Source organism: Heterocephalus glaber, unplaced genomic scaffold (genome assembly GCF_053883595.1).
Source record: "Heterocephalus glaber isolate CG9 unplaced genomic scaffold, H.glaber_assembly_v1.0 deba00001447, whole genome shotgun sequence".
NCBI lineage: Eukaryota > Metazoa > Chordata > Mammalia > Rodentia > Bathyergidae > Heterocephalus > Heterocephalus glaber.
Window position 1 is genome coordinate 7,687,145 of NW_028258299.1, and position 16,085 is coordinate 7,703,229.

A 16,085-nucleotide genomic window follows, 5' to 3' on the forward strand; every position below is an offset into this window, starting at 1 on the left:
AGAAAGGAAGGAAGGAAGGAAGGAAGGAAGGAAAGAAAGAAAGAAAGAAAGAAAGAAAGAAAAAAGAAAGAAAGAAAGAAAGAAAGAAAGAAAGAAAAATGCGCAGGTAATGTAATTTGCCTTCCGCCCTCACCCACCTCTCCTTTCCAAAGCCTAACTCTGGCCGGGCCACTTCCTCATAGAACCTTCGCTGGCTGCCCAGCATCCCCAGGCCACAGTCCAGCAGTCTGGTCCTCCCGGCTGTGCCCTGCCACTCCCACAGCTCTGTCTGAGACCAAATGTGTCCAAACCCTGTCTGAGACCCAAATGTGTCCCCTGGGTCACCAAATATGGGGGGCACAGCCCCGGCATGAAATCTGCTCTGTGCCTCAACCCTTGAGCCTCACCTTTCCCAGCCTCGACCTCTGGGTTCTTTGAGTTCCCCAGCACTGACTGCAGTGAGGACTGGAGGTCAAGTTCAGAAGCCTCAAAAATATGACCTTGGCCTGAAAAGATGAATTCATTCATTCAGTCAGACATATTCATACAAGTGCGCAGCACGAGGCCCTGTCTTCATACGTTCATTTGGTAAATGAATATTTATCAAGCCCAAACTGGATGCCCTGAAAGCCACAGCCCTGCCTTCATGGAGGATGACAGTGAGAATATTTGAGGGAACATTCTCTGGCCCGGGGTGGGGGGGGGAAGGAGGAAGTGGGCGCCCGTGGAAGGCGCCCTTGTGAGCCAGGGTGGACACGGCCCCCTGCGTTTCCGTCTCCAGGTTCTAAAGCAGCAGGGGTGGGGAGGTGCTGCACAGGTGGGAACTGTTCTGCAGGCTCCGGGAAGGGCGGCAGGGCTGGGGGTGGGAAGTCTCAGCGGTCTCCGAAGGGGTCCCCCAGAGCATCCGGGGAATTGGGGCTTGGGGTGGAAGTGAGGTTCCCTCCAGAGTGAGGGGGAAGCCAGGCCGAGCACTCCCGGAACTGCCCCAGGGAGGCCCCGCAGACACCGGCTCCACTCTGGGGAAGCAGGATAGATACCTAGCCATCCCCAAGCCCAGAGTCTGCGCTTATTGCGCACCTACTAGGCGCCAGGGGCTGTCGACGCCCAGGCTCTGACCCTAGCAGCAGCCTACAAACAGGGGTTTTATCCCCATTTGACCACGGAGGGAGCGGGGGAGGTGAAGTGTTGTCCAAGATCAAGATGGCACGCCAAAACTCGGCTTCGGAGGACTCAAGCCTGGACCCGAGGTGGAGCGATGGCCAAGTCATTAGCCCGACTTCCCCGTGCCTGAAATTCCACCGTCATCCCCAGCAGCTAAAGGTTTCTGGGCTTTTTCCTCCGGGGCACAGGACAGGGAACAGGGTCTGCATAGACCCAGGGCAAAGAGGTAGCAGCTACTCTGCCTGGAGTATGCTGTAGGTGCTCAGTGAATTCATGTTGGAAGCCGGATGTGGTGGCACACGCCTATAAACCCAGCACCGAGGAGGCTGAAGCAGGACAATCACCTGGATTTTGAGGCCAGCCTGGGTTACATAGTGAGTTTGAATGAGGTTATAAAGGCAAACTTCACCCTGGGGACAAACTAGAGGTGTTGAAGTCATCTGGCCCACATATTTCAAGAAGCCCTGCGGCCCCGCAGCCAGGGTCGCTTTGTCCCTCCTCCGAGCTGTAGGTCCCCTCTGCGGGCCCCCTACTGCAGGGAGCCAGTTCCGCCGGGCAACCCGTCCAGCCCTGCCCAGCTCGGGCCAGGCGGAACAGATGCGAACGGCAGACTTCGTGAAGACTGGGAAATGGACCCGGGGAAAACGGTTTATTTCTTCCTCCTTCTGACTGAGGAGGGGAAAACTTGCCGTGGAAACGAGGGCAGCGACGTCGGCGTTCCGAGCTCGTGCTGTGCTCCACAGAGGGGTCTGGGGGCCACCCGGTGTCCAGCTGGAGGGCCGCCGTGCCCACGCACCCCACTCCGTGTGCACCGTGGCTGCCCCACTGCGGGCCAGGCCTTGCTCCCCGGAAGGTGCGTGCGTGTTCACCGGCCAGGGCCAGGGCGGGAGGCGGCACCCAAGGGGGCGGGGCGGGGTGAGGCCCAGGCCCCTCGGAGTATCACAGGGACACAGAGGCCTGGGGTGGAGAGAGCTGAGTTCCAGGTCACGCAGAATCCGTGTCCATGGAGCAAGGTGGGCCTGTGATTCAAGGCCTCCCTCAGGGCAAGCCTTGAGACCCATGACCCGGCACAGGACCCGGCACAGGACGAAGCCCGAGCCGTCTCTGTGATGATGGCACAGCCTAACACGCAACCACTGCCTGGCAAACTGCGTGAAACAGACATTGCCCATCAGAATGAAGGCTCTGTATCATTTTTTTTTTTTTTTTTTTTTTTTGAGGCAGTGTCTGCTTCGTAGTTCAGGCGATCCCCCTGCCTCAGCCTCCCTAGTGCTGGGATTACAGGTCTGCACCGAGCAGAGGGAGAGGGTACTGTTTTATGGATAGGCTGAATCCAGGTACAGTGATGCCAACCCTCCACAGATCCACCCACCAGTCCAGGAAAATCTCTATTTAAATCACAGCTGGAGTTTGAGCAGTGTTTCACAAATGGATTTTAGGGGTTTTTTTTTTGGTACTGGGGATCGAACTCGGGTCCTTGCTGCACAGCAGGCAGTGAAACCACTGAGCTAAATCCCTGGCCTTCACAAATGGATTTTAAAACATATATAGAACAAGCTGGGCATGCCTGTAATCCCAGCACTTGGAGGCTGAGGCAGGAGGATCACTGGGAGTTTGAGGCCAACCTTGGCTACATAGTTCAGGGCCAGCCTGAACTACACAGTGAGACTCTGTCTCAAAAAAAATTATATATCAATAAAAAACTATACATAATTAAGTCAGTTTTGAAAAAGAATAATAAACAGGGTTATTTACTCTGTCAGATGCTAAGCATTGTAAGCCAGGCAGGGTGGCACATGCCTGTAATCCTAGCACTGTGGGAGGCTGAGGCGGGAGGATCACATGTTTGAGTCCAGTCCGTGCGACTTAATGACTTAGTGAGACCCTGTTTTGAAAAAAAAAAAAAGTGTGGGGGGGCCATCCCCAGTACTGAAAAAAAAAGTGAGAAAGAGATGCCAAACATTCTACAAAGTTCTCATAAGCACTGTGTGGAACTAGCCCAGGAATAAAAAGACTAAAGGAGGAGAAGAGACTTTGTTCTTCAATTATAGACCCACATACTTACCGCAAATGATAAAAAGATGGACTATTTGGCTAATGGTGAGAGAAAGACGGGCCATGCTCTGGAGAGAAGTACAGCTGGGTCTCCAGGCCTTTCTGTACCATACACAATGTATGAGATGTACAAGAGACGGTGTGAGAGGTGGTTACAAGGCGAATGAAAGAAATATATAGAAAATATATAGGAAAATGTATTTCTGTCAGGCACAGAGGCATGCACCTGTAATCCCAACACTCAGGAGGCTGAAACAAGAGGATTTCCATGAGTTCAAGGCCACCCTGAATTACATAGTGAGAGCTTGCCTCAAAAAAGACCAATTTCTTTTTCCTTATGACCTACAGTTAGGGAAGGACCTTTTAATTCTAATCCAAATGGTGAAACACTGATGGATTTGATCAGATTAAAACTAAGGATTTAAACAGCAAAGAACACCATAAATAAGGGCACCAGACAACAGGATGGAGGAAGTATTTGTGATGTCTAAAAATGACAAGGGATTAATATCTAGAATATACAAGGAATTATTGTAAAGCTACAAGAAAGCAGGAAATAATAAAAATAAGATCAAAGGTTGTGAATAGGCAGTTTGTAGAAGGGGAAACCCAAATGACTAACCAGCAGCGAAGAGGTGCTCCAGCCCACGGAGGAGATTCAGAGAAATGCAAATGAAATAACTGAGTTCCACTTCACGCCATCGGACTGGCCCAGGAGGGAGGGGACACTGGCCTTTGGCAAGGCTGAGGGGGGCCCTCAGCTGGGCTGGCATGGTCACCGTGGAGGACCCGGGGCAGTGTCTGTGGAATAGGTGTGTAAACCCTGCTCGATCCCAGACCCCCTCCGGGGACAGTCACACACCCACCTGAGCACCACGTGATGGACAGGAACACGTGGATTGTATGAGAGGCCGGGACTGGGGATAAAATAAAGCCTAAGTGGAGTTTGGGGGTTGGGGTGTAGCTCAGCGGCAGGGAATGTGCTTAGTGTGTGGGAGGCTGCAGGTTCAGTCCTAGAACATTAAAAAAAAAAAAGGATCCTGGTACATCCAGATCTGAGGGGTGTGATTCACTCAGCCCTCACGCTTCGGTGTCACAGCTTCGGTAAATAAGGGTTCCAGAGAAGTTATGCAAAAAAAAAAAAAAAAAAAAGGAGAAGTTCTGTCCAGCTACAAAATTGTGAAATAACTGGGAATTATTTACTGGACAGGTGGGGGCGGGGAGGGGAAGAGGGGCTGTGACATGAGCCACGTTCCTGTTTGTAAAGAGACGGTGGGCTCCAAGGGGATCCATGGAGCAGGGAAACTGAGGCCAACCACACTATTTATAACAGGAAGCCAACTATGATGGACCTTGGAGTATTTGTCTAGATCTTGGCCCAACTTGCAACCTGCCTTTCTGTTGCCTTATTGGTTTTCAAATGTTCTAATGTTTTTCCATGTTTAATTAAAATAGTTTTAAAAGGAAAGTTTGCCAGGTGTGGTGGTGCATGCCTGTGATCCCAGCCCTCGGGAGGCTGAGGCAGGAGAATTGCTGTGAGTTCGAGGCCAGCCTGGACCACATAGCAAGACCCTGTCTCAGAAGAACAAAGCAAAAGCAAACTAGGGAAGTTTTGCTACTTATATACATTTATTATATTTTATATGTGGCCCAAGGCAATTCCTCTTCACTCAAAAAGGGAGAGTTGCTGGTTGGGTTCTAGGGATGTAACAGGACCAGATGCTCTGAGTCCCCTAGGGCTGGAAAGAGAGACTGGTGAGATGGGGAGGGTAAGAACTGGGGGTTTAGAGAGGAGGGGAGGAAGGGGAAGGGGCGGGGGGAGGAGTATAAAGATCCAGTAGAAAGAGCGCCACTGTTCATCCATGAGAGCCATATACGGTACAAAGGTCCTGGGGCGACTGAAAGGAGGTGGGAGAATTGAAAGCACTTTGAAATGTTCAGGGCTGCGAAAGGAAACCCAGGAGAGATCAAAGCTGTTGCTGATGTGGGCACCAGGCAGAGTTTCATGGGTACAGTCCCCTGGAGAGGAATCTGGCAGGGCCTAGTGAAAAATGAAAATGTTCAACGTGGTGCCCACCCGCCCGGCAGTTCTACTTTCTAGGTTTGGAACCTAGACAAGCTCACAGCTCCGGGCCTCCGGATGCAAATACATGTGTGGCCATGCAGAACGGAGCAGCCTGCACACACCCCAGAGGTCCCTGGGGGAAGCACAGGTGGGGCAGTAGGAGAGCCATAGAAAGGAGCAGCCAGCCAGCCTCTGGGAGGCTGAGGCAGGAGGATCAAAAATTGGAGCTCAGCCTGGGCCATTTAGAGGCTTAGTGAGACTCTGTCTCAAAAAATTTTTAAAATAATAATAATAATAAAAGGCTGGGGATATAGCTCAGTGTGAAGGCCCTGGTTTCAATCCCCAGTACCAGGAAAAAAAAAAAGGCAGATTTGAACTGATCAAAATGAAAGTTCTAAGAAACAGGACTGAGGGGGAAAACAGGGCAGGTAGGGGAGTGGCCTGGTGTCCTCTCCTTTGTCCAGCTGCAGTCACATCGGTATGAATTACAGTTGCCCTCATTGTTCCCTGGGGACCCCTCTTCCTATGAACCCCAGGTTCCCCTGATGCTCAAAGCCTTTTGCAGAAAATAGTGTGGTATTTACATAGAACCTGCCCCATTCCCCTGGTGCTTTAAGTCATCTTCAGATACTTCTATGCCTGGTATGATATGCAGTATCAGTGCTATGCGGAGAGTTATTGTATTGTCTGGGGAATGAGAACAAGAAAAAAAAACTGCAGTGCTCAGGACAGTCACAGCTCTTTTGGGGGATGGGGGACAGGGTCTCCTATGTAGCTCAGGCTGAACTTGAACTCACAGCGATCCACCTGCCTCAGCCTCCCAAGTACTGGGGTGATAGGTGTGCACCACCACGTCCAGCTACAACTTATTTTTAAGGAATATTTTCCACCCTCAGTTGGATGCATCTGTCGATTCAAAACCTGAATACAGGATATTGTGACTTACTTCACAATAACCGGCTGTGCTTTCTCCACGATGTCCTTTTTTGGCTTTTTCTCCTTTTATTGGCCCAAGCTTGCTCTGCTGAGCCAGTTTCTCCCTTACTTTTCACTTTTACTTTCTTGAATAAACTTGGCCATTGCTTAAAAAAAAAAAAAAGCAAAAAAAACACCCCAAAACAACATCAACAACAACAATAAAACCCTGGATATATCAACACATGGTGGCACATGCTGATGAACCCAGCTCCTTGGGAGGGTGAGGCAGGAGGTTTGCAAGTTCAAGGTCAGCCTGGGTAAAGCCTCAAAGTACAAAAAATAAATAAAAAGAGCCAGGGATGTAGCTCTGTAGTACAGCGCCCCTGGGTTGGATCCTTAGCACCTCAAAACAAACCCAGTGGATCCAGAGAACTGACTGTAATAACTTTACATTGTCCATCTATTCGTGAAGGCGGAAAATGGCCTAGAGAGAAACACAGTAAACCTAGAGTAATGGTTGTCTTTGGAGAGACAGGCAGCAGCACCACTGAGCTAAACCCCTGGCCCTATCTTTGGAGAGAAAGTGAGGGAATGAGAAGTGGAACTCACGATCAAGAACTTTTTATGTAGTTCTAAAATTAAAAAAAGAATCAGAACCAAAAACAATTCAACAAGTGTTTCCCAAGAGCCTGCTCTTTTTCCTCCCAGATATCTACTTATATCTGTGGTTCTTTCTAGGTACCAGGGACCCAGCACAGACTAACAGACAAGATTCCAGCCACTGGGGACAGACAGACACTGGGAAGAAACTGGGCTGCCCTCGTAGTGAGGGTCTAGAGAGGTGACCCTTGAGCAGGGTGAAGGGAGGGGTGGGGAAGTGAGTCACGCAGGTATCTGGGAGAAGGGTGGTCCGGTTGAGGAAGCTGTGAAGAGTGAAGGCCGGGAGGGGGAGCCTCCTTCCTGTCTTTCAGGAAGAGCCAGGGGCCAGGGGTCAGGTGACAAGACAGAGGTCAGAGGGGGCCAGGGTAGGCTGAGAGCCCTGGCCATTTCTGGGGAACAAGAATATTTGGGTTCTTTATATTAGTCTTTGCCTTTTTTTTTTTTTTTTTTGAGTCTGGGTCTCCCTCTGTAATTCAGGCTGGTCTTGGACTCACTATGTAGCCCGGGCTGGCCTGAAACTCACAGCGATCTTTCTGCCTCAGCCTCCAGAGTGCGTGGATTACAGGTGTGCACCACCACGCCCAGCTAGTCTTTGTTTTTTTTTTTTTTGTGGTACTGCAGATTGAATTGCGCTACATCCCCACCCCCACCCCTTTTCAATTTAGAGTCAGGGTCTTGCTAAGTCACTAAGTTGCCCAGGCTGAGCTCGAATTTCGATTCTCCTGCCTCAGCCACCCAGAGTGCTGGGATTACATGCATGCTCCTCCATGCCTGGCTCATTTTTTATGTATGTATTTATTTTTAATTTCTGAAAAAAAAGAAAGGAAAATGCAAAGATAATGTGAAGACAGGTTTTATATAGCAGTATATAAATAATTGCAGTAGGGTAGAAAGGGAACTTCCAGCCAGGTACGGACCCTGTTGGGGACAAGGACTCACTGTGGATCCCTATGTGCCAGCCCTCCTCCTCCCTCTAATCCCGCCTTCTTGTGTTAAAATGAGGATGCTGAGCCGGACGTGGCAGTGCATGCTGTAATGCCAGCATTTGGGAGGCTGAGGCAAGAGAATTTCAGTGAGTTTGAGGCCAGCCTATGGTACTTAGGGAGCTCAAAGCCAGCCTGAACTATATAGTAAGACTCTGCCTAAAAACCAAAACAAACATGAGGATGCTAAAGCGCAGAGAGGGGTAGATGCTGGCCTAGGTCACACAGGGAGAGAACTTGAAAGGAAATCCCATGGGGTAAAGTAACATTAAATGAAAAAAAAAAAGAGAGAGAGAGAGAGAGAGAGGAAATCCCTCTGAGCCCAGCTGGCCTTGCTTGACCGAGGGTCCTCAGTTTTGGGACTGATTTGGGGGTTGGGTCCAGAACAGGGAGGTTTGATGAGGAGCAGCGTGAAGGGTCCTTCCCCACATTCCCAGGGCCCTCCGTCGTGCTGGTGGCGGGGGCAGAATGGTACCCCAGGCCTCCCTTTTTCTGGAAGGAGACAGGGCCAGGAACTGGTGAGCAATTCTTGGTCTAGTGCTCCAGGCCCCGCCTTGGTGTGGCCAGCTCAGCCCAGGACGGGCAGGCAGCAGGGCAGGTGGGAGGGACAGCCCAGGAGACAGTTGCAGGCTGTGGCTAACACCCAGCGCTGCTTCCTGTTCGTGATTTTAGGACATGAGTCATCAAGGGGCTGGCCCAGCACACGCAGGCACCGAGAGAAGCAGGACAGTGAGTTGCTTGTCCTGACTGGGGGTCAGGCTGGGAGGGGAAGGGCAAGGGGGTCCCCGCTGCCCAAAAGTAGCCCCTGCAAGTCAGGGTCCCCCTGTGCCCCAGCTGCTGGCTTTGTGGCTGCTTCTGAGCACTCCCTGGGACAAGAATACTGCCGAGCAACCTCCCCCATAGTGGAAGCTGCCCCTCTCAGCGTGACCACAGCTCAGCCTTCCAGACCACCTGCAGCCACAGCACCTGCTGTGCCTAAACCTCCATACAGTTTCTCAAAAAGTGTCCCTCCATCACCCAAGGGTCCATTAAAAAGCCAGATCATCAGGGCCTCAAAGACATGGGAAGGGGCCCCAGGAATTTGCACATTTTACAGACCTTCCAGATGGATGCTGGAGAAATGAAGTTGTACTGCATCTGCTGCTTCACAAGGTCTACCAGACTGCGTTCAGTTCATAGCAGGCATTCAGTTAACAGCCTGGCCATTCTTGCCCACACTGCCTGCTATGGCTGCTGTAGCAGGATCACAGCCATCAGCTTGCTTGGGTGTAAGGTGACCTCTTCAAGGGCTGTGAGATGCCCTGGGAAGTGAGGAAAGGCTCAGGTGACCCAGGCCAAGTTCAAGTACTGAGCATAGAGCTTGGAAACCTGAAGTGGAGGCCAGGAGGCATCTTCCTGTCTCTGCCAGAAGTCTGCTGGCTGTCCATCCACAAGGAAGAAATGGAGCTTTTTCTGTGCTGCAGGGCTGGGCATCTGAGATGTGTGGTGGTGTCTGTGTTGCGTGAGTGGGTCCTGGGAGTGACTGGGCTGGACTGGATTCCTGAGCATGACCCTGGTGTATACTCATCCTTTCATTCACTTACATCTTCATCTCTTTATTGTCTCCTGCATGCACTTAGCCCCATATTCTGTCCTTAGTCACTTTGACTTTATAGAGTTCCTCCTTTTGTGTGTCTCCTGGTTACCAGGGAAACCAATGGGACCATGACAGCATCTTTCTGCCCTCAAGGACAGTGCCATCCGGCAGAGTGAGTGGCAGCTCAGTTGAAGGCTATGGAGGCAGCCAAATGGAATATGAATAGCTGTACCCCTCACTAACTGGGTAAGGGTTTAATAAACTCAACCTCCCCAGTGCAAGGCAACATGTAGCACCAGACATGCATTGGTGACCCGGTGCAGACTTCCGATAACTGCTAGTATCACAATTACTAAGAAGGAGAGGGGCATGTCAGGGACTAATAATGCTGAGGTGTGTGGCATGCTGCTGGAGGGCTCATTTGGTGGGCTGTGGTCAAGGCAGTTTCATAGAGGACAGAGCGGGGCTGTGACCACAGGACAAGCAGGTATCAGCGAGCAAACAAGGAAGGAAAGTCATCCAGAGCAGAGAAACCTGCACAGACAGAGGCTGAAGGTGCAGCTCAAAGTCACCCTGGATGCCCAGGGGTCAGAGTGTGAAGTCGGGGGGTTGTGGTGCCCATCAGCCTGGCAGGCAGCCTGGGCATGAGAATCTCCAATGTCTCACTGAGGAGGCTGAACGCGATTCTGAAGGCTGCAGGAGCTGTGCCTAGGGCCAAGTTGCTCAGCTTTGGCATCGAGATGGGCATCTGGAGCTGGGAAGTTCTCTTATGGAGGCATCCTGGTGATGGTAGGATGTTCATAGCACCCCTGGCTTTTACCCGTGGGATGATGCCAGGAGCATCACCCTCACCCTGCCCCCTGCAGTTATATTTCCTGCCATTGGCAGATGTCCCTGGGGTGGGAGTGGAGGGCAAAGCCATGCCCTGGTGGAGAGCTCCTGGACTAGGGGAGAGGCATGAGTGTTACATGCCTTTGAGGGCTGGCCCTACCCTCACAGTGGAGAACAGGATACAGGGAGAGAGCCCCAGGGGGATGCCCCTGGGGTGTCATGAGCAGCATCATGAGTGACAGTTGGCCAAAGGCAAGGCCAGGCTGGGCTGGGGCAGGGGTGAGCCAGGTGAGCAGGCAGCTGTTAAAGGGGCCATCCTCTCTGTTGCAGAAGTTTGCACTGATACCCAGTGGTGAGTACAGTATGGCAGTGTCAAGCTCAATGCCCTATCCTGGGAGAAAGTCTTGGGCTACCTGTGCAGGCCACTGCCAAGAATGAAAGATGTTCAGCCACAGTGTATCATTGTCTGTCCTCAGCGTAAATAAAATGTTAAGCAGGAGAAGCCAAGAGAAAGCCTGGGGAAAGTGGCTTTATTAGAGACAGCCAGGATTACATAGGATATAAGAGTTGGCATTGGGACCCTTGTTGCCAAAGATGGGTACAACCCTGACAAGAGGTCAGTTGTACTGCATCTGCTGCTTGGCCTGGCTTGCTTTGGGCATGTCTCTTCCTCCTCTTCCCCCCGCTTCCTCCACCTTCTCCTTCTCCTTTTTCTTCTTCCTCTTCCTCTTCTTCTCCTGTTTGGCCACCTTGGGAGTGTGACCTCTCACTTTTCCAGTGCAGAGTGGGAACCATGACCTTTACCTCCAAGTACTCAGCAGCTACTTTCAGAATGGTCAGAGCTTCAACCCCACACTGGCCCAGAGTGGCCTCATCCCCCAGCTGTGAGCCTGCCAGGAGCACAACTTGATCTTTGGGGGCAATGCCCTTCCATCAGGCTGCATGAGTCTCGATCTGGTGACTGTCTCCTGACAGGTTACTTCTTTTTTTGGGCGGGGGGTACCAGGGATCGAACTCAGGACCTTGCACTTTCGAGGCAGGCACAATGCCACTGAGCTAAAACCCCTGCCTGACAGCTTACTTCTAGGGTGTGTAAGTCCTGGGCACTGACAAAGACCTGCATGTAGGCAATGGAACAGTGGACCAAGCTGCCACGACTGTGGAGTTGAGAAAGAGGAAGAAGGGAGGGCACGCACGTCCTCACTGCCTGCTGAGGATCATGCCACTTGTTTTTGTTTTTTGAGATGCGGTTTCACTATGTAGCCCAGACTGGCCTTGAATTCGCCATGATCTGTGGGCCTCAGCCTCCTGAGTGCTGGGATGACAGGCATGTGCCACTGCACCCCGCTCTGCTAGGGACCTTTGTGTATTGTAGACTGCTGACTCCTGGCTCCCCTGGTAGGCATGCAGTAGTGCTCAATAAAGGAGTGTGTGGATAAAGGGGTGTGGGGCGCTGCTGGAGAGAGATAGAGTACACAGGCATGAGCTTGGATGCTTGGGTGCCGAGCAGAGCAGGGGCACTGGGCACCCAGGGAGGCTGCCAGCCTTGGCCATCTCTACCCAAAGTACTTCCCATTGCCGGAGGCAGCCTTGGCAGGAAATGCCCAGAAGGCCAGCATTCCTGAGGGGCCAGAGCCCAGGTATCCCTGGTACTGTGGAGTCCTGGTCAGAGGAGTCAGCAAAAAGTTCTCCAAGAATGCTGCACATGTGTGCAGAGAGAAGGGATAGGTGCGGAGGAAGGAGGAACCATGTCCCAAGTCCACAGGGCCAGGTGGCCACCAACTCTGGCTGCCACTGTGCTTTTTGTCCTTAAACCCTAACCCTGGGTGTGACCCTTAAGTGCAAAGTGACCAGATCCTGGAGCACAGGTGACTCAGCTGCAGGAGAGGGAAGCTCTCTGGGCCCTGAGAGGTTGGAGCGCTAGAGGTTTCCAGATGGGAATTGCCATGGTTTAATGTAGTTAGTGGCCTCTGAAACTGAGGTTGGAACTTAATCTATACTGTGAGATGTTAGAAGGGTAGAGAAAATCTGACTTCAGTGTTTAGAGGTGATTAGGATTAGATAAGGTCAGCAGGCCCCCCAAATTTAAAGACCCAATTCAAAAATGGGCCTCTGAAGTGAACAGACATTTCTCAGACAAAGAAGTAAAAGTAACAAATAAACATAAAGAAATATTCAACTTCACTGGTCATTTGAGAGATGCAAATGAAAACAATGCTGAGATTCCACCTCACCCCACAAAGAATGGCTGCTACCAAGAAATCAACCAATAACAGATGTGGGTGTGGGGAGGATGTGAGGAGAAAGGAACCCTGCTCCACTGCTGGTGGGAGTGCAGACTGGTGCAACCACTGTGGAAATCAGTATGGAGATACCTCAAAGAACTAGGATTAGAGGGCCCATTTGACCCAGCTATTCCCCTCCTGGGTATCTTCCCCAAAGAATGAAAAGAACCATACCACAGTTATATATGCACACCCATGTTTATAGCAGCACAGTTTGTAACAGCTAAAGCTTGGAAGCAGCCCAAGTGCCCATCAATTGGAGACTGGATAAAGATGTGTGTTTTTTAAAAAATAAAATGGAATACTACTCAGCCATAAAGAATGAGAAATTAGAGACATTTATAGCTAAATGGATGCACATTGAGGCAATATTCTTAAGTGAAATAAATAGGACACACATGTGTAAATACCAAATAGTTTCTTTGGTATGAGAAACTGAAAGTGTAAATAAGGATTAAAATGAAAAATTGATAATGTGAAATAGGAAGAAAAGGTCCAAAGGGGTAGGTGAAGTGGGAGGGGAAGGGGAAAGGAAAGAAGGGAAAGGAAAAATTATGAGATAAGAAATAAATGGAAACAAAATCTTTGCAAATAGGGAGGGGTGGAGGGGTTGAAGGGAAGGTAAGGGAACGGGGAAAAAATAAGAACCAAGATACATCATGTAACGGTACAAGTTCCCAATGTGAATGCAAATGTATACCTAAAATGTACCAATAAAAGAATTTAAGAGGAAAAAAGATAAGGTCAGCAAGATGGAGCCCCCATGGGTGACTTGGATGGCTTCATAGGAGGGAGTTTCACACCCCCCCCCCACGTGCGCTCACTCCATCCTTTCGCCATCCAATGCCCTGTGCCTCCCCGGGGCTCTGTTGGGAAGGAAGCCATCACCAGATGCCTTGACCTTGGACAGAGCTTCGAGCCAAGTCAACCTCTTGTCCTTGTAATTTACCTGGCATGTGGGACTGGCACCGGCCTCCCACACCTGTCCCTGATGTTGCCATTCCTGGCTGCGGCAGATGGGCCTGTTGGCTTGGAGCTGTGTGGAGGACATCCGGGAGAAGGACTGCCTCCTGCTTCTACCTGGCCACATCCCACTCTGGCCCTTCAAGTCTCTTGGGGACCAGGGAGTCCTCGACTCTGCTCCCGTGTGAGATTGGGGCCAGGGGGAGTCTTCCCGTGTGCCCTGTAGCTGGCCCTCTCTGAAGGGTTAAAGTGTGGGCCGCGCTAGCTGCACCCACAGTGCAGCCCTTGTCACCAAAACGCTGGGAACCAGGTGATTTCCCAGGCTCCTGGCCAGGAGGTGGGATTTTCCATCCCCCAAGGCCACTTCCCAGTTTCCCGTTCCCCTGGCCTAGAAGGTTCTCTGCAGTTCTTTAGCTCCTGCATGGAGGGATCAGGGTGGGGTGGGCTGTGGGGACAGAACAGCCTCCTGCCTCCCTGCCTGCCCCACCTCTACAGAATGTCCCGTTAAGGGCCAGAGGATTCCGCTGTGGCCACAGAGGGCCACCCCTGGCATTTGGCTGGCACTCGAAGGGGAAGGGAGCAGAGGGCAGCTAGAGGGAAGTCAGGGATGAGGTCCTCCAGGGAGCCAGCCCTTTGGGGCCCCCCACTGCTTCCCCCTGCAGCCTGTGAGGAACTCAGGAAGGACAGGGCTCACTCTGAAGGTGAACGGTTAACATAAGTGGACAAACAGAGCAGTAAGCACAGCCAATGTTTCTGCCATGCTCGGACATTACGGGTACGCGTGCTCTGTGAGCCCACACAGGACCCACACTTTATTGCATGCATAGGGACTCCCTGGAGGCGCAGAGGAGAGTCAGCTACCAAGTTAGTGCCCTACCCCATGGGAGGTGGGGGGCTGAGGCAGGGCAAGAGCAGAGCGCCCGCCCCTGGCAGCCACAAGCCGTAGGAGTCTGTCCCCAGGGCCCACTCTCTTGCCCTTCACTGGACAGGGGGCAGGAGGTGGAGGGGTCACTCGGGGCTTCGGGAGATGCTGGAGGTACCTAGATTTGAGCACCCCGCGGCCGAGGGAGGGGCGTGTCCTCGGCCCGCCCCGCCCCGCCGCCTGTCTTCCCCTCAGTCCGCACTGGCTTTCGCTTTCAGTCGCCGGCTCGCGAGTTTGGGACGCAGACGAGGCTCTGGGTCGCAGGGCGAAGGTCGCGGGCCGGACCGCGCTCGGCCCCGCTCCCCATGGCGCCCGCAGCGCTGTGGGCCGCGCTTGCCGTCGGACTGCAGCTCTGGGCGGCGGGGTTCGCCGTGCCCGCCCAGGTGGGTGACTCGCCCGCTCGGTGACAGCCTCCGTCCCGGCTGGCTTGCGTTCCCGGGGCACCGTGACTGGGGGCCGAGGGGCGGGGGGCACCGAACGGACAGCCGGTGTGCCGTAGGCGCGCGCCTGGGACCCAGGGCTGGCACATGTGCGTGCCGAGGGGGTCCGGGTCGGCGTCCCGCCTTCCAGGACGCACCCGGCTCCTCAGGGTCGCGGGCCGGGCGTGGGCGTTTGGAGCCGAGCCCCGGCAGCCCGGGACCCGTCCTCCTCGGATCCTGCCTCCGCAGCGACCGCCGTGTCGGGGCGCTCTCACTGCCCACGAGGGCAATGCCTTCAGGAGGCTTTCTCCTGCCCCGCGCTCGGGCTTTCCTTTTTCTTAGAAACGCGGCAGCTGTGGAGAGCACAGGTCTGAGTGGAGACTTCTCAGCAGGGCGCAGCTGGGCAGGGAGCTGCCTCCTTTGCCCCTGGCCCGCTCCTACCCAGGACCCTCCCCGCGTGTCTCGTGTGTTTCTCAGTCTGTTTTATGGGTGCCAGGGACAGGGGAGGGCCAGGAGGCCTTGGGGCTCTCAAGGACAGGCGAGCTCTCCTGGGAAGCTCTGGAAAATGGGGAGAGCAGAGACCCCCAACACTGGATGTTCACGTTGCCAACCACCGTGGCAAAGTTGCATCTACAAAGGGCTAATGGGTCACCATGGTCTGCTAGACAGGAGCCCAGTTTCACAGAGAAGGAAAACTGAGGCCTGCAAAACTGGGTTTTTGTGTTAGGGTGTGGGGGAAACACTTCTAAGGGATCTCCTCTCCTTCCCCTGGCTTCATGGGATGGTTTGCTGGCACCTCTGGGCATCTTGCTGGGGAGGAGGTGGGAGATAACATTGCCTCTTAGGGCCGGGGATTTAGCTCAGTGGTTCCACTGCCTGCCTTGCAAGCGCAGGGACCCGAGTTCGATCCCCAGTACCAAAAAGAAAAAAAAAAAAGACTTCTAAACATTGCCTCCTGTGGTGATCTGAGGTGACTCAATGCTCCAAGGCCCAAGAGTCCAGATCTGGAGGAAGGAGGCTGTCAGGCTAGAACTGACTTGTCCATGCTGGTGCCAGGAGTGGGTCCTGGGGGCTGCCCCCGGGGAAGCCCAGGAGCAGACTCTGAGGGCTGTGTGTGCCCGTGGATGGCTGTGGTCGCCAGCCTGACAGTGGGCCATGCCGGCCTGGGAAGGGGAGGGAGAGGGGAGGGGGGGAGGCTGGGGCTGAGGTCAGGCCAGCCTGGGTGAGCCCTGGCTGTATGTGAGTCCCCGCAGGGGGAGGCCAACCGG

The 16,085-nt window shown here is 53.0% G+C and overlaps 1 protein-coding gene and 1 pseudogene across 1 annotated transcript in view; one reads left to right on the plus strand and one right to left on the minus strand.

The window, feature by feature from the left end:
* Positions 1-9,045: 9,045 nt before the first annotated feature.
* Positions 9,046-14,705, minus strand: LOC110345590 (ubiquitin-like FUBI-ribosomal protein eS30 fusion protein; annotated as a pseudogene).
* Positions 14,608-16,085, plus strand: part of Tnfrsf1b (TNF receptor superfamily member 1B) — a 28,370-nt gene continuing 26,892 nt past the window's right edge. Inside the window, exon 1 of the mRNA XM_004863540.4 lies at positions 14,608-14,781. Coding sequence (XP_004863597.1) covers positions 14,704-14,781 — 78 coding nt within the window. The 5' untranslated portion in view covers positions 14,608-14,703. The remainder of the gene's footprint in view (positions 14,782-16,085) is intronic.